Genomic DNA, 19,620 nt, shown 5'->3' on the forward strand with positions numbered 1-19,620 from the left:
GGAACAGTGGGTTAACTGGTCTAGGAACAGTGGGTTAACTGGCCTAGGAACAGTGGGTTAACTGGTCTAGGAACAGTGGGTTAACTGGTCTAGGAACAGTGGGGTTAACTGGTCTAGGAACAGTGGGTTAACTGGCCTTGGAACAGGGGGTTAACTGGTCTAGGAACAGTGGGTTAACTGGTCTAGGAACAGTGGGTTAACTGGTCTAGGAACAGTGGGTTAACTGGTCTAGGAACAGTGGGTTAACTGGCCTAGGAACAGTGGGTTAACTGGTCTAGGAACAGTGGGTTAACTGGTCTAGGAACAGTGGGTTAACTGGCCTAGGAACAGTGGGTTAACTGGTCTAGGAACAGTGGGTTAACTGGTCTAGGAACAGTGGGTTAACTGGTCTAGGAACAGTGGGTTAACTGGTCTAGGAACAGTGGGTTAACTGGTCTAGGAACAGTGGGTTAACTGGTCTAGGAACAGTGGGTTAACTGGTCTAGGAACAGTGGGTTAACTGGTCTAGGAACAGTGGGTTAACTGGTCTAGGAACAGTGGGTTAACTGGTCTAGGAACAGTGGGTTAACTGGTCTAGGAACAGTGGGTTAACTGGTCTAGGAACAGTGGGTTAACTGGTCTAGGAACAGTGGGTTAACTGGTCTAGGAACAGTGGGTTAACTGGTCTAGGAACAGTGGGTTAACTGGTCTAGGAACAGTGGGTTAACTGGTCTAGGAACAGTGGGTTAACTGGTCTAGGAACAGTGGGTTAACTGGTCTAGGAACAGGGGGTTAACTGGTCTAGGAACAGGAGGTTAACTGGTCTAGGAACAGTGGGTTAACTGGTCTAGGAACAGTGGGTTAACTGGTCTAGGAACAGTGGGTTAACTGGTCTAGGAACAGGGGGTTAACTGGCCTAGGAACAGTGGGGTTAACTGGTCTAGGAACAGTGGGTTAACTGGTCTAGGAACAGTGGGTTAACTGGTCTAGGAACAGTGGGTTAACTGGTCTAGGAACAGTGGGTTAACTGGCCTAGGAACAGTGGGTTAACTGGCCTAGGAACAGTGGGTTAACTGGTCTAGGAACAGTGGGTTAACTGGTCTAGGAACAGTGGGTTAACTGGTCTAGGAACAGTGGGTTAACTGGTCTAGGAACAGTGGGTTAACTGGCCTAGGAACAGTGGGTTAACTGGCCTTGGAACAGGGGTTAACTGGCCTAGGAACAGTGGGGTTAACTGGTCTAGGAACAGTAGGTTAACTGGTCTAGGAACAGTGGGTTAACTGGCCTAGGAACAGTGGGTTAACTGGTCTAGGAACAGTGGGTTAACTGGTCTAGGAACAGTGGGTTAACTGGTCTAGGAACAGTGGGTTAACTGGTCTAGGAACAGTGGGTTAACTGGTCTAGGAACAGTGGGTTCTGTTCTATTCTGACGGGGTTTTTAAAATGTATTTATTTTATTTTTATTTAACCAGGCAAGTCAGTTAAGAACAAATTCTTATTTTTTTCAATGACGGCCTAGGAACAGTGGGTTAACTGCCTTGTTCAGGGGCAGAACAACAGATTTGTACCTTGTCAGCTCGGGGATTTGAACTTGCAACCTTCCGGTTACTAGCCCAACGCTCTAACTACTAGGCTACCCTGCCGCCTCTACACTCTAACCACTAGGCTACCCTGCCGCCCCTACACTCTAACCACTAGGCTACCCTGCCGCCTCTACACTCTAACCACTAGGCTACCTGCCGCCCCTACACTCTAACCACTAGGCTACCCTGCCGCATCTACACTCTAACCACTAGGCTACCTGCCGCCCCTACACTCTAACCACTAGGCTACCCTGCCGCCTCTACACTCTAACCACTAGGCTACCCTTCCGCCTCTACACTCTAACCACTAGGCTACCCTGCCGCCTCTACACTCTAACCACTAGGCTTACCCTGCCGCCTCTACACTCTAACCACTAGGCTACCCTGCCGCCTCTACACTCTAACCACTAGGCTTACCCTGCCGCCTCTACACTCTAACCACTAGGCTACCCTGCCGCCTCTACACTCTAACCACTACCCTGCCACCCCAAATGTGATATTTGAGTCTCACTCTCCCCAGTTCAAAGTACAAATGTAGGCTACACACATTTACAGTGATATGGGCATAGAGACATTTATTTCCACATTACAAACAGATAGAGCTCAGCTGGGCCTGGTGTTGGCTCTGTCCTGGGGGAGACGATAGAGCTCTGCTGGGCCTCGTGTTGGCTCTGTCCTGGGGGAGACGATAGAGCTCTGCTGGGTCTGGTGTTGGCTCTGTCCTGGGGGAGACGATAGAGCTCTGCTGGGCCTGGTGTTGGCTCTGTCCTGGGGGAGACGATAGAGCTCTGCTGGGCCTGGTGTTGGCTCTGTCCTGGGGGAGACGTTAGAGCTCAGCTGGGCCTGGTGTTGGCTCTGTCCTGGGGAGACGATAGAGCTCTGCTGGGCCTGGTGTTGGCTCTGTCCTGGGGGAGACGATAGAGCTCTGCTGGGCCTCGTGTTGGCTCTGTCCTGGGGGAGACGATAGAGCTCTGCTGGGTCTGGTGTTGGCTCTGTCCTGGGGGAGACGATAGAGCTCTGCTGGGCCTGGTGTTGGCTCTGTCCTGGTGTTGGCTCTGTCCTGGGGGAGACGATAGAGCTCTGCTGGGCCTGGTGTTGGCTCTGTCCTGGGGGAGATGATAGAGCTCAGCTGGGCCTGGTGTTGGCTCTGTCCTGGGGGAGACGTTAGAACTCTGCTGGGTTTGTTGGCTCTGTCCTGGGGGAGACGTTAGAACTCTGCTGGGCCTGGTGTTGGCTCTGTCCTGGGGGAGACGTTAGAACTCTGCTGGGTCTGGTGTTGGCTCTGTCCTGGGGGAGACGATAGAGCTCTGCTGGGCCTGGTGTTGGCTCTGTCCTGGGGGAGACGATAGAGCTCTGCTGGGTCTGGTGTTGGCTCTGTCCTGGTGTTGGCTCTGTCCTCTGCAGGGTCTGGTGTTGGCTCTGTCCTGGTGTTGGCTCTGTCCTCTGCAGAGTCTGGTGTTGGCTCTGTCCTGGTGTTGGCTCTGTCCTCTGCTGGGTCTGGTGTTGGCTCTGTCGGGAGTGTCTGCTGCTCTTTGACCTCAGACTGTGGGCAGAGGACGAGTCTGGAGGACAAGAGAGAGGAGGAGAGTAGACTTATTGTTGTAGTCGTTAAGCGCCGTCAGTCTACATCCTACAGGTGTGATTTTACAATGTGAGGACAGACAGCGCTGACTGACTCTTCAATGTGAGGACAGACAGCGCTGACTGACTCTTCAATGTGAGGACAGACAGCGCTGACTGACTCTTCAATGTGAGGACAGACAGTGCTGACTGACTCTTCAATGTGAGGACAGACAGCGCTGACTGACTCTTCCCCTCCTACAGAAACCCTTCTGAACCAGGAGCAGAGCCCTGGCTAGCTTTCCATTGTGAATCACGAGATTTTTCTCAAAGCTCCACATACAGATGGTCCATGTTTCTATGGAGACAGAAGGTCCATGTTTCTATGGAGACAGAAGATCCATGTTTCTATGGAGACAGAAGGTCCATGTTTCTATGGAGACAGAAGGTCCATGTTTCTATGGAGACAGAAGGTCCATGTTTCTACGGAGACAGAAGGTCCACGTTTCTATGTAGACAGAAGGTCCACGTTTCTATGGAGACCGAAGGTCCACGTTTCTATGGAGACAGAAGGTCCATGTTTCTATGTAGACAGAAGGTCCGTGTTTCTATGTAGACAGAAGGTCCGTGTTTCTATGTAGACAGAAGGTCCGTGTTTCTATGGAGACAGAAGGTCCGTGTTTCTATGGAGACAGAAGGTCCCGTTTCTATGTAGACAGAAGGTCCCCGTTTCTATGTAGACAGAAGGTCCACGTTTCTATGTAGACAGAAGGTCCACGTTTCTATGGAGACCGAAGGTCCACGTTTCTATGGAGACAGAAGGTCCGTGTTTCTATGTAGACAGAAGGTCCGTGTTTCTATGTAGACAGAAGGTCCGTGTTTCTATGGAGACAGAAGGTCCGTGTTTCTATGGAGACAGAAGGTCCGTGTTTCTATGGAGACAGAAGGTCCATGTTTCTATGGAGACAGAAGGTCCACGTTTCTATGGAGACAGAAGATCCACGTTTCTATGGAGACAGAAGATCCACGTTTCTATGTAGACAGAAGGTCCACGTTTCTATGTAGACAGAAGGTTCACGTTTCTATGTAGACAGAAGGTCCACGTTTCTATGTAGACAGAAGGTCCACGTTTCTATGTAGACAGAAAGGCCAGGTTTCTATGGAGACAGAAGGTCCACGTTTCTATGTAGACAGAAGGTCCACGTTTCTATGTAGACAGAAGGTCCAGGTTTCTATGGAGACAGAAGGTCCAGGTTTCTATGTAGACAGAAGGTCCACGTTTCTATGTAGACAGAAGGTCCAGGTTTCTATGGAGACAGAAGGTCCAGGTTTCTATGTAGACAGAAGGTCCACGTTTCTATGTAGACAGAAGATCCACGTTTCTATGTAGACAGAAGGTCCACGTTTCTATGTAGACAGAAGGTCCACGTTTCTATGTAGACAAAAGGTCCACGTTTCTATGTAGACAGAAGGTCCACGTTTCTATGTAGACAGAAGGTCCACGTTTCTATGTAGACAGAAGGTCCACGTTTCTATGTAGACAGAAGGTCCATGTTTCTATGTAGACAGAAGGTCCAGGTTTCTATGGAGACAGAAGGTCCAGGTTTCTATGTAGACAGAAGGTCCACGTTTCTATGTAGACAGAAGGTCCACGTTTCTATACTGTCGAGGACCAGACAGAAGGTCCACGTTTCTATGTCGACATGAGGTCCACGTTTCTATGTAGACAGAAGGTCCATGTTTCTATGGAGACATGAGGTCCATGTTTCTATGTAGACAGGTCTGAGATCATTACCACAGCCACAAGGTCTGAGCTCATTACTACAGCCACAAGGTCTGAGATGGATACAGCAAACTACAGCGCATTAACAACTGACACACTGGGGAACCTGTGTAGTGCTGTAGAGACCCATCTGTTAATGGGCCATAGCTGTAATATACTGTAGAGAGGACCAGACTGTAATATACTGTAGAGAGGACCAGACTGTAATATACTGTAGAGGACCAGACTGTAATATACTGTAGAGAGGACCAGACTGTAATATACTGTAGAGAGGACCAGACTGTAATATACTGTAGAGAGGACCAGACTGTAATATACTGTAGAGAGGACCAGACTGTAGAGAGGACCAGACTGTAATATACTGTAGAGAGGACCAGACTGTAATATACTGTAGAGAGGACCAGACTGTAAGAGAGGACCAGACTGTAATATACTGTAGAGAGGACCAGACTGTAATATACTGTAGAGAGGACCAGACTGTAATATACTGTAGAGAGGACCAGACTGTAGAGAGGACCAGACTGTAATATACTGTAGAGAGGACCAGACTGTAATATACTGTAGAGAGGACCAGACTGTAGAGAGGACCAGACTGTAATATACTGTAGAGAGGACCAGACTGTAATATACTGTAGAGAGGACCAGACTGTAGAGAGGACCAGACTGTAATATACTGTAGAGAGGACCAGACTGTAATATACTGTAGAGAGGACCAGACTGTAATATACTGTAGAGAGGACCAGACTGTAATATACTGTAGAGAGGACCAGACTGTAATATACTGTAGAGAGGACCAGACTGTAATATACTGTAGAGAGGACCAGACTGTAATATACTGTAGAGAGGACCAGACTGTAGAGAGGACCAGACTGTAATATACTGTAGAGAGGACCAGACTGTAGAGAGGACCAGACTGTAATATACTGTAGAGAGGACCAGACTGTAATATACTGTAGAGAGGACCAGACTGTAATATACTGTAGAGAGGACCAGACTGTAATATACTGTAGAGAGGACCAGACTGTAATATACTGTAGAGAGGACCAGACTGTAGAGAGGACCAGACTGTAATATACTGTAGAGAGGACCAGACTGTAATATACTGTAGAGAGGACCAGACTGTAGAGAGGACCAGACTGTAATATACTGTAGAGAGGACCAGACTGTAGAGAGGACCAGACTGTAATATACTGTAGAGAGGACCAGACTGTAATATACTGTAGAGAGGACCAGACTGTAATATACTGTAGAGAGGACCAGACTGTAATATACTGTAGAGAGGACCAGACTGTAATATACTGTAGAGAGGACCAGACTGTAAGAGAGGACCAGACTGTAATATACTGTAGAGAGGGACCAGACTGTAATATACTGTAGAGAGGACCAGACTGTAATATACTGTAGAGAGGACCAGACTGTAATATACTGTAGAGAGGACCAGACTGTAATATACTGTAGAGAGGACCAGACTGTAATATACTGTAGAGGGACCAGACTGTAATATACTGTAATATACTGTAGAGAGGACCAGACTGTAATATACTGTAGAGAGGACCAGACTGTAATATACTGTAGAGAGGACCAGACTGTAATATACTGTAGAGAGGACCAGACTGTAATATACTGTAGAGAGGACCAGACTGTAATATACTGTAGAGAGGACCAGACTGTAATATACTGTAGAGAGGACCAGACTGTAATATACTGTAGAGAGGACCAGACTGTAACTGTAGAGAGGACCAGACTGTATACTGTAGAGAGGACCAGACTGTAATACTGTAGAGAGGACCAGACTGTAATATACTGTAGAGAGGACCAGACTGTAATATACTGTAGAGAGGACCAGACTGTAATATACTGTAGAGAGGACCAGACTGTAATATACTGTAGAGAGGACCAGACTGTAATATACTGTAGAGAGGACCAGACTGTAATATACTATACTGTAGAGAGGACCAGACTGCAATATACTGTAGAGAGGACCAGACTGTAATATACTGTAGAGAGGACCAGACTGTAATATACTGTAGAGAGGACCAGACTGTAATATACTGTAGAGAGGACCAGACTGTAATATACTGAGAGGACCAGACTGTAATATACTGTAGAGAGGACCAGACTGTAATATACTGTAGAGAGGACCAGACTGTAATATACTGTAGAGAGGACCAGACTGTAATATACTGTAGAGGACCAGACTGTAATATACTGTAGAGAGGACCAGACTGTAATATACTGTAGAGAGGACCAGACTGTAATATACTGTAGAGAGGACCAGACTGTAATATACTGTAGAGAGGACCAGACTGTAATATACTGTAGAGAGGACCAGACTGTAGAGAGGACCATACTGTATACTGTAGAGAGGACCAGACTGTAATATACTGTAGAGAGGACCAGACTGTAGAGAGGACCAGACTGTAATATACTGTAGAGAGGACCAGACTGTAGAGAGGACCAGACTGTAATATACTGTAGAGAGGACCAGACTGTAATATACTGTAGAGAGGACCAGACTGTAGACTGTAATATACTGTAGAGAGGACCAGACTGTAATATACTGTAGAGAGGACCAGACTGTAATATACTGTAGAGAGGACCAGACTACTGTAGAGAGGACCAGACTGTAGAGAGGACCAGACTGTAATATACTGTAGAGAGGACCAGACTGTAATATACTGTAGACTGTAATATACTGTAGAGAGGACCAGACTGTAATATACTGTAGAGAGGACCAGACTGTAATATACTGTAGAGAGGACCAGACTGTAATATACTGAGAGGACCAGACTGTAATATACTGTAGAGAGGACCAGACTGTAATATACTGTAGAGAGGACCAGACTGTAGAGAGGACCAGACTGTAATATACTGTAGAGAGGACCAGACTGTAATATACTGAGAGGACCAGACTGTAATATACTGTAGAGAGGACCAGACTGTAATATACTGTAGAGGACCAGACTGTAAGAGGACCAGACTGTATATACTGTAGAGAGGACCAGACTGTAATATACTGTAGAGAGGACCAGACTGTAATATACTGTAGAGAGGACCAGACCAGACTGTAATATACTGTAGAGAGGACCAGACTGTAATATACTGTAGAGAGACCAGACTGTAGAGAGGACCAGACTGTAATATACTGTAGAGAGGACCAGACTGTAATATACTGTAGAGAGGACCAGACTGTAATATACTGTAGAGAGGACCAGACTGTAATATACTGTAGAGAGGACCAGAATATACTGTAGATATACTGTAGAGAGGACCAGACTGTAATATACTGTAGAGAGGACCAGACTGTAGAGAGGACCAGACTGTAATATACTGTAGAGAGAGGACCAGACTGTAATATACTGTAGAGAGAGGACCAGACTGTAATATACTGAGAGGACCAGACTGTAATATACTGTAGAGAGGACCAGACTGTAATATACTGTAGAGAGGACCAGACTGTAATATACTGTAGAGAGGGACCAGACTGTAATATACTGTAGAGAGGACCAGACTGTAATATAGAGAGGACTGTAGAGAGGACCAGACTGTAATATACTGTAGAGAGGACCAGACTGTAAGAGGACCAGACTGTAATATACTGTAGAGAGGACCAGACTGTAGAGAGGACCAGACTGTAATATACTGAGAGGACCAGACTGTAATATACTGTAGAGAGGACCAGACTGTAATATACTGTAGAGAGGACCAGACTGTAATATACTGTAGAGAGGACCAGAATATGTAGAGAGACCAGACTGTAGAGAGGACCAGACTGTAATATACTGTAGAGAGGACCAGACTGTAATATACTGTAGAGAGGACCAGACTGAATATACTGTAGAGAGGACCAGACTGTAATATACTGTAGAGAGGACCAGACTGTAATATACTGTAGAGAGGACCAGACTGTAATATACTGTAGAGAGGACCAGACTGTAATATACTGTAGAGAGACCAGACTGTAATATACTGTAGAGAGGACCAGACTGTAATATACTGTAGAGAGGACCAGACTGTAATATACTGTAGAGAGGACCAGACTGTAATATACTGTAGAGAGGACCAGACTGTAGAGAGGACCAGACTGTAATATACTGTAGAGAGGACCAGACTGTAATATACTGTAGAGAGGACCAGACTGTAATATACTGTAGAGAGGACCAGACTGTAATATACTGTAGAGAGGACCAGACTGTAGAGAGGGACCAGACTGTAATATACTGTAGAGAGGACCACTGTAGAGAGGACCAGACTGTAATATACTGTAGAGAGGACCAGACTGTAACATAGAGAGGACCAGACTGTAATATACTGTAGAGAGGACCAGACTGTAATATACTGTAGAGAGGACCAGACTGTAATATACTGTAGAGAGGACCAGACTGTAACATACTGTAGAGAGGACCAGACTGTAATATACTGTAGAGAGACCAGACTGTAGAGAGGACCAGACTGTAATATACTGTAGAGAGGACCAGACTGTAATATACTGTAGAGAGGACCAGACTGTAATATACTGTAGAGAGGACCAGACTGTAATATACTGTAGAGAGGACCAGACTGTAATATACTGTAGAGAGGACCAGACTGTAATATACTGTAGAGAGGACCAGACTGTAATATACTGTAGAGAGGACCAGACTGTAGAGAGGACCAGACTGTAATATACTGTAGAGAGGACCAGACTGTAATATACTGTAGAGAGGACCAGACTGTAATATACTGTAGAGGACCAGACTGTAATATACAGACTGTAGAGAGGACCAGACTGTAATATACTGTAGAGAGGACCAGACTGTAATATACTGTAGAGAGGACCAGACTGTAGAGAGGACTGTAATATAGACTGTAATATAATATACTGTAGAGAGGACCAGACTGTAATATACTGTAGAGAGGACCAGACTGTAATATACTGTAGAGAGGACCAGACTGTAATAGACTGTAATATACTGTAGAGGACCAGACTGTAATATACTGTAGAGGGACCAGACTGTAATATACTGTAGAGAGACTGTAATATACTGTAGACCAGACTGTAATATACTGTAGAGAGGACCAGACTGTAATATACTGTAGAGAGGACCAGACTGTAATATACTGTAGAGAGGACCAGACTGTAATATACTGTAGAGAGGACCAGACTGTAATATACTGTAGAGAGGACCAGACTGTAGAGAGGACCAGACTGTAATATACTGTAGAGAGGACCAGACTGTAATATACTGTAGAGACAGACTGTAATATACTGTAGAGAGGACCAGACTGTAATATACTGAGAGGTACCAGACTGTAATATACTGTAGAGAGGACCAGACTGTAATATACTGTAGAGAGGACCAGACTGTAATATACTGTAGAGAGGACCAGACTGTAATATACTGTAGAGAGGACCAGACTGTAGAGAGGACCAGACTGTAATATACTGTAGAGAGGACCAGACTGTAATATACTGTAGAGAGGACCAGACTGTAGAGAGGACCAGACTGTAATATACTGTAGAGAGGACCAGACTGTAATATACTGTAGAGAGGACCAGACTGTAATATACTGTAGAGAGGACCAGACTGTAGAGAGGACCAGACTGTAATATACTGTAGAGAGGACCAGACTGTAATATACTGTAGAGAGGACCAGACTGTAATATACTGTAGAGAGGACCAGACTGTAATATACTGTAGAGAGGACCAGACTGTAATATACTGTAGAGAGGACCAGACTGTAATATACTGTAGAGAGGACCAGACTGTAACATACTGTAGAGAGACCAGACTGTAGAGAGGACCAGACTGTAATATACTGTAGAGAGGACCAGACTGTAATATACTGTAGAGAGGACCAGACTGTAACATACTGTAGAGAGACCAGACTGTAGAGAGGACCAGACTGTAATATACTGTAGAGAGGACCAGACTGTAGAGAGGACCAGACTGTAATATACTGTAGAGAGGACCAGACTGTAATATACTGTAGAGAGACCAGACTGTAATATACTGAGAGAGGACCATAATATACTGTAGAGAGGACCAGACTGTAATATACTGTAGAGGACCAGACTGTAATATACTGTAGAGAGGACCAGACTGTAATATACTGAGAGAGGACCAGACTGTAGAGAGGACCAGACTGTAATATACTGTAGAGAGGACCAGACTGTAATATACTGTAACAATATACTGTAGAGAGGACCAGACTGTAACCAGACTGTAATATACTGTAGAGAGGACCAGACTGACCAGACTGTAATATACTGTAGAGGACCAGACTGTAATATACTGTAGAGAGGACCAGACTGTAATATACTGTAGAGAGGACCAGACTGTAGAGAGGACCAGACTGTAATATACTGTAGAGGACCAGACTGTAATATACTGTAGAGAGGACCAGACTGTAATATACTGTAGAGGACCAGACTGTAATATACTGTAGAGGGACCAGACTGTAATATACTGTAGACCAGACTGTAATATACTGTAGAGACCAGACTGTAATATACTGTAGACCAGACTGTAATATACTGTAGAGAGGACCAGACTGTAATATACTGTAGAGAGGACCAGACTGTAATATACTGTAGAGAGGACCAGACTGTAATATACTGTAGAGAGGACCAGACTGTAATATACTGTAGAGAGGACCAGACTGTAATATACTGAGAGGACCAGACTGTGTAATATACTGTAGAGAGGACCAGACTGTAATATACTGTAGAGAGGACCAGACTGTAATATACTGTAGAGAGGACCAGACTGTAATATACTGTAGAGAGGACCAGACTGTAATATACTGTAGAGAGGACCAGACTGTAATATACTGTAGAGAGGACCAGACTGTAATATACTGTAGAGGGACCAGACTGTAATATACTGTAGAGAGGACCAGACTGTAATATACTGTAGAGAGGACCAGACTGTAATATACTGTAGAGAGGACCAGACTGTAGAGAGGACCAGACTGTAATATACTGTAGAGGACCAGACTGTAATATACTGTAGAGAGGACCAGACTGTAATATACTGTAGAGAGGACCAGACTGTAGGACCAGACTGTAATATACTGTAGAGAGGACCAGACTGTAATATACTGAGAGGACCAGACTGTAATATACTGTAGAGAGGACCAGACTGTAATATACTGAGGGACCAGACTGTAATATACTGTAGAGAGGACCAGACTGTAATATACTGTAGAGAGGACCAGACTGTAATATACTGTAGTGTAGAGAGGACCAGACTGTAATATACTGTAGAGAGGACCAGACTGTAATATACTGTAGAGAGGACCAGACTGTAATATACTGTATATACTGTAGAGAGGACCAGACTGTAGAGAGAGGGACCAGACTGTAATATACTGTAGAGAGGACCAGACTGTAATATACTGAGAGGACCAGACTGTAATATACTGTAGAGAGGACCAGACTGTAATATACTGTAGAGAGGACCAGACTGTAATATACTGTAGAGGGACCAGACTGTAATATACTGTAGAGGACCAGACTGTAATATACTGTAGAGAGGACCAGACTGTAATATACTGTAGAGAGGACCAGACTGTAATATACTGTAGAGAGGACCAGACTGTAGAGAGGACCAGACTGTAATATACTGTAGAGAGGACCAGACTGTAATATACTGTAGAGAGGACCAGACTGTAATATACTGTAGAGAGGACCAGACTGTAATATACTGTAGAGAGGACCAGACTGTAATATACTGTAGAGAGGACCAGACTGTAATATACTGTAGAGAGGACCAGACTGTAATATACTGTAGAGAGGACCAGACTGTAATATACTGTAGAGAGACCAGACTGTAATATACTGTAGAGGACCAGACTGTAATATACTGTAGAGAGGACCAGACTGTAATATACTGTAGAGAGACTGACCAGACTGTAATATACTGTAGAGAGGACCAGACTGTAGAGAGGACCAGACTGTAATATACTGTAGAGAGGACCAGACTGTAGAGAGGACCAGACTGTAATATACTGTAGAGAGGACCAGACTGTAATATACTGTAGAGAGGACCAGACTGTAATATACTGTAGAGGACCAGACTGTAATATACTGTAGACCAGACTGTAGACCAGACTGTAATATACTGTAGAGAGGACCAGACTGTAATATACTGTGTAGAGAGGACCAGTAATATACTGAGAGGACCAGACTGTAATATACTGTAGAGGGACCAGACTGTAATATACTGTAGAGAGGACCAGACTGTAATATACTGTAGAGAGGACCAGACTGTAGAGAGGACCAGACTGTAATATACTGTAGAGAGGACCAGACTGTAATATACTGTAGAGAGGACCAGACTGTAGAGAGGACCAGACTGTAATATACTGTAGAGAGGACCAGACTGTAGAGAGGACCAGACTGTAATATACTGTAGAGAGGACCAGACTGTAATATACTGTAGAGAGGACCAGACTGTAATATACTGTAGAGAGGACCAGACTGTAATATACTGAGAGGGACCAGACTGTAATATACTGTAGAGAGGACTGTAGAAGGGACAGACTGTAGAGAGGACCAGACTGTAATATACTGTAGAGAGGACCAGACTGTAATATACTGTAGAGAGGACCAGACTGTAATATATACTGTAGAGAGGACCAGACTGTAATATACTGTAATAGGGACCAGACTGTAATATACTGTAGAGAGGACCAGACTGTAATATACTGTAGAGAGGACCAGACTGTAGAAGGACCAGACTGTAATATACTGTAGAGAGGACCAGACTGTAATATACTGTAGAGAGGACCAGACTGTAATATACTGTAGAGAGGACCAGACTGTAATATACTGTAGAGAGGACCAGACTGTAATATACTGTAGAGAGGACCAGACTGTAATATACTGTAGAGAGGACCAGACTGTAATATACTGTAGAGGACCAGACTGTAATATACTGTAGAGAGGACCAGACTGTAATATACTGTAGAGAGGACCAGACTGTAACATACTGTAGAGAGACCAGACTGTAGAGAGGACCAGACTGTAATATACTGTAGAGAGGACCAGACTGTAGAGAGGACCAGACTGTAATATACTGTAGAGAGGACCAGACTGTAACATACTGTAGAGAGGACCAGACTGTAGAGAGGACCAGACTGTAATATACTGTAGAGAGGACCAGACTGTAATATACTGTAGAGAGGACCAGACTGTAATATACTGTAGAGAGGACCAGACTGTAATAGAGGACCAGACTGTAATATACTGTAGAGAGGACCAGACTGTAATATACTGTAGAGAGGACCAGACTGTAAGAGGACCAGACTGTAATATACTGTAGAGAGGACCAGACTGTAATATACTGTAGAGAGGACCAGACTGTAATATACTGTAGAGAGGACCAGACTGTAATATACTGTAGAGAGGACTGACTGTAATATACTGTAGAGAGGACCAGACTGTAATATACTGTAGAGAGGACCAGACTGTAATATACTGTAGAGAGGACCAGACTGTAATATACTGTAGAGAGGACCAGACTGTAATATACTGTAGAGAGGACCAGACTGTAATATACTGTAGAGAGGACCAGACTGTAATATACTGTAGAGAGGACCAGACTGTAATATACTGTAGAGAGGACCAGACTGTAATATACTGTAGAGAGGACCAGACTGTAATATACTGTAGAGAGACCAGACTGTAGAGAGGACCAGACTGTAATATACTGTAGAGAGGACCAGACTGTAATATACTGTAGAGAGGACCAGACTGTAATATACTGTAGAGAGGACCAGACTGTAATATACTGAGAGGACCAGACTGTAATATACTGTAGAGAGGACCAGACTGTAATATACTGTAGAGAGGACCAGACTGTAATATACTGTAGAGAGGACCAGACTGTAATATACTGTAGAGAGGACCAGACTGTAATATACTGTAGAGAGGACCAGACTGTAGAGAGGACCAGACTGTAATATACTGTAGAGAGGACCAGACTGTAGAGAGGACCAGACTGTAGAGAGGACCAGACTGTAATATACTGTAGAGAGGACCAGACTGTAATATACTGTAGAGAGGACCAGACTGTAATATACTGTAGAGAGGACCAGACTGTAATATACTGTAGAGGGACCAGACTGTAATATACTGTAGAGAGGACCAGACTGTAATATACTGTAGAGAGGACCAGACTGTAATATACTGTAGAGAGACCAGACTGGACCAGACTGTAATATACTGTAGAGAGGACCAGACTGTAATATACTGTAGAGAGGACCAGACTGTAATATACTGTAGAGAGGACCAGACCAGACTGTAATATACTGTAGAGAGGACCAGACTGTAATATACTGAGAGGACCAGACTGTAATATACTGTAGAGAGGACCAGACTGTAATATACTGTAGAGACCAGACTGACCAGACTGTAATATACTGTAGAGAGGACCAGACTGTAATATACTGTAGAGAGGACCAGACTGTAATATACTGTAGAGGACCAGACTGTAATATACTGTAGAGAGGACCAGACTGTAATATACTGTAGAGAGGACCAGACTGTAATATACTGTAGAGAGGACCAGACTGTAGAGAGGACCAGACTGTAATATACTGTAGAGAGGACCAGACTGTAATATACTGTAGAGAGGACCAGACTGTAATATACTGTAGAGAGGACCAGACTGTAATATACTGTAGAGGACCAGACTGTAGAGGGACCAGACTGTAATATACTGTAGAGAGGACCAGACTGTAATATACTGTAGAGAGGACCAGACTGAACATACTGTAGAGAGGACCAGACTGTAATATACTGTAGAGAGGACCAGACTGTAATATACTGTAGAGAGGACCAGACTGTAATATACTGTAGAGACCAGACTGGACCAGACTGTAATATACTGTAGAGGAGGACCAGACTGTAATATACTGTAGAGAGGACCAGACTGTAATATACTGTAGAGAGGACCAGACTGTAGAGAGGACCAGACTGTAATATACTGTAGAGAGGACCAGACTGTAATATACTGTAGAGAGGACCAGACTGTAATATACTGTAGAGAGGACCAGACTGTAGAGAGGACCAGACTGTAATATACTGTAGAGAGGACCAGACTGTAATATACTGTAGAGAGGACCAGACTGTAGAGAGGACCAGACTGTAATATACTGTAGAGAGGACCAGACTGTAATATACTGTAGAGAGGACCAGACTGTAGAGAGGACCAGACTGTAATATACTGTAGAGGGACCAGACTGTAATATACTGTAGAGAGGACCAGACTGTAATATACTGTAGAGGACCAGACTGTAATATACTGTAGAGAGGACCAGACTGTAATATACTGTAGAGACCAGACTGAATATACTGTAGAGACCAGACTGACCAGACTGTAATATACTGTAGAGAGGACCAGACTGTAATATACTAGAGAGGACCAGACTGTAATATACTGTAGAGAGGACCAGACTGTAATATACTGTAGAGAGGACCAGACTGTAATATACTGTAGAGGACCAGACTGTAGAGAGGACCAGACTGTAATATACTGTAGAGAGGACCAGACTGTAATATACTGTAGAGAGGACCAGACTGTAATATACTGTAGAGAGGACCAGACTGTAATATACTGTAGAGAGGACCAGACTGTAATATACTGTAGAGGACCAGACTGTAATATACTGTAGAGAGGACCAGACTGTAACATACTGTAGAGAGGACCAGACTGTAATATACTGTAGAGAGGACCAGACTGTAATATACTGTAGAGAGGACCAGACTGTAACATACTGTAGAGAGGACCAGACTGTAACATACTGTAGAGAGGACCAGACTGTAATATACTGTAGAGAGGACCAGACTGTAATATACTGTAGAGAGGACCAGACTGTAATATACTGTAGAGAGGACCAGACTGTAATATACTGTAGAGAGGACCAGACTGTAATATACTGTAGAGACACTGTAGACAGGGACTCCTACCTGTCCCAGTGGAGGAGGTGACTTCCTGTCTCCTCAGCAGCACCTCCTCTCTCTCCAGGGCGACCATGTATTTAGAGTAGGACCAAGACAACTGTTATAGAGACATGTAGTTAGAATAGGACCAAGTCAACTGTTATAGAAGAGACATGTAGTTAGAATAGGACCAAGACAACTGTTATAGAGACATGTAGTTAGAGAATAGGACCAAGACAACTGTTATAGAGACATGTAGTTAGAATAGGACCAAGACAACTGTTATAGAGACATGTAGTTAGAGAAGAGGACCAAGACAACTGTTATAGAGACATGTAGTTAGAGAATAGAACCAAGACAACTGTTATAGAGACATGTAGTTAGAGAATAGAACCAAGACAACTGTTATAGAGACATGTAGTTAGAGAATAGAACCAAGACAACTGTTATAGAAGAGACATGTAGTTAGAATAGGACCAAGACAACTGTTATAGAGACATGTAGTTAGAGTAGGACCAAGACAACTGTTATAGAGACATGTAGTTAGAATAGGACAAAGACAACTGTTATAGAGACATGTAGTTAGAGAAGAGGACCAAGACAACTGTTATAGAGACATGTAGTTAGAGTAGGACCAAGACAACTGTTATAGAGACATGTAGTTAGAAGAGGACCAAGACAACTGTTATAGAGACATGTAGTTAGAATAGGACCAAGACAACTGTTATAGAGACATGTAGTTAGAAGAGGACCAAGACAACTGTTATAGAGACATGTAGTTAGATTAGGACCAAGACAACTGTTATAGAGACATGTAGTTAGAATAGGACCAAGACAACTGTTATAGAGACATGTAGTTAGAGAATAGGACCAAGACAACTGTTATAGAGACATGTAGTTAGAATAGGACCAAGACAACTGTTATAGAGACATGTAGTTAGAATAGGACCAAGACAACTGTTATAGAGACATGTAGTTAGATTAGGACCAAGAGGTGTTTACCTGTTGACTTGGGTAAAGCAGCTCTCTGCTCTCCTGTAGTCCTTTGTGTTTCTCCTCATGCTCCTCTGGAAACCTCTCCACTTCCTCCTGGGCTCTCCTCTCAACTTCCTTTTCCTCCTCTCTCCTCCTGCGACGCTGCAGTTTAGCACTCTGTTTGTTCAGCGGCAACACCTCCTCCTCCTGCACACCGCTGCTGAACGACAGGAACTCTGGCCACAGCTTCAGTAGCTCACTGAACACACACATCTACGAGAGAGAGAGAGAGAGAGAGAGAGAGAGAGAGAGAGAGAGAGAGAGAGAGAGAGAGAGAGAGAGAGAGAGAGAGAGAGAGAGAGAGAGAGAGAGAGAGAGAGAGAGAGAGAGAGAGAGAGAGAGAGAGAGAGAGAGAGAGAGAGAGAGAGAGAGAGAGAGAGAGAGAGAGAGAGAGAGAGAGAGAGAGAGAGAGAGAGAGATAAGAAATAAGGTGAACACACAGGATCCTTGCTATAGTCAGGTATATATATAATATACACTGAGTGAACAAAACATTAGGAACACCTTCATGGAAAGAGAAATGTTTGGTACACCCAGCGTATATTGCTCAGTGAGCCTGTCCTATTCTACCTGAGTAGGTATATCCCCCCCAGTGAGCATGTCTGTCTGTCTGTCTGTCTGTCTGTCTGTCTGTCTGTCTGTCTGTCTGTCTGTCTGTCTGTCTGTCTGTCTGTCTGTCTGTCTGTCTGTCTGTCTGTCTGTCTGTCTGTCTGTCTGTCTGTCTGTCTGTCTGTCTGTCTGTCTGTCTGTCTGTCTGTCTGTCTGTCTGTCTGTCTGTCTGTCTGTCTGTCTGTCTGTCTGTCTGTCTGTCTGTCTGTCTGTCTGTCTGTCTGTCTGTCTGTCTGTCTGTCTGTCTGTCTGTCTGTCTGTCTGTCTGTCTGTCTGTCTGTCTGTCTGTCTGTCTGTCTGTCTGTCTGTCTGTCTGTCTGTGTACCTGAGCCTCTCTGAAGACGTAGGGCCCCATCTCCCTCCTCCTCTCCAGGATGTGTGTTGCCTGCTCTGGGGGGATGTCTATCTGCAGAGCTGGGGGGACGGAGGACTGGATGAAACAGCTGATGATGGTGGACACCTTGTCCTGGACTACAGCCTCCACACAGTGGGAATGACACAGATCCTAATGGGAGAGAGGGAGGGATTAAATGGGGGAGAGGGAGGGATGGTCTACAGCCTCCACACAGTGGGAATGACACAGATCCTAATGGGAGAGGAGGGAGAGAGGGAGGGATGGACTACAGCCTCCACACAGTGGGAATGACACAGATCCTAATGGGAGAGGAGGGAGAGAGGGAGGGATGGACTACAGCCTCCACACAGTGGGAATGACACAGATCCTAATGGGAGAGGAGGGAGAGAGGGAGGGATGGACTACAGCCTCCACACAGTGGGAATGACACAGATCCTAATGGGGGAGGAGGGAGAGAGGGAGGGATGGATGGGGGTGGAGAGGGAGGGATGGCATGGGGGAGGGAGGGATGGATGGGTGTGGAGAGGGAGGGATGGATGGGTGTGGAGAGGGAGGGATGGATGGGGGTGGAGAGGGAGGGATGGCATGGGGGGAGGGAGGGATGGCATGGGGGTGGAGGGATGGATGGGGGTGGAGAGGGAGGGATGGCATGAGGGTGGAGAGGGAGGGATGGATGGGGGGGGAGAGGGAGGGATGGATGGGGGGAGGGAGGGATGGCATGGGGGTGGAGAGGGAGAGATGAAATGGGGGGAAAGGGAGGGATGAAATGGGGGGAGAGGGAGGGATG

At 44.9% G+C, this 19,620-nt stretch overlaps 1 protein-coding gene across 1 annotated transcript in view; it reads right to left on the minus strand.

Annotated features, from left to right (window-relative positions):
• Positions 1–2,171: 2,171 nt before the first annotated feature.
• The window catches only part of LOC124017628 (regulator of G-protein signaling 22-like), a 48,567-nt gene continuing 31,118 nt past the window's right edge, over positions 2,172–19,620 (minus strand). Inside the window, 4 exon segments of the mRNA XM_046332881.1 lie at positions 2,172–3,124; positions 16,862–16,952; positions 17,837–18,082; positions 18,804–18,983. Of these exon segments, the coding sequence (XP_046188837.1) occupies positions 2,727–3,124; positions 16,862–16,952; positions 17,837–18,082; positions 18,804–18,983 (915 nt within the window). The 3' untranslated portion in view covers positions 2,172–2,726.

The sequence above is a fragment of the Oncorhynchus gorbuscha genome, unplaced genomic scaffold (assembly GCF_021184085.1).
Source record: "Oncorhynchus gorbuscha isolate QuinsamMale2020 ecotype Even-year unplaced genomic scaffold, OgorEven_v1.0 Un_scaffold_295, whole genome shotgun sequence".
Classification (NCBI taxonomy): domain Eukaryota; kingdom Metazoa; phylum Chordata; class Actinopteri; order Salmoniformes; family Salmonidae; genus Oncorhynchus; species Oncorhynchus gorbuscha.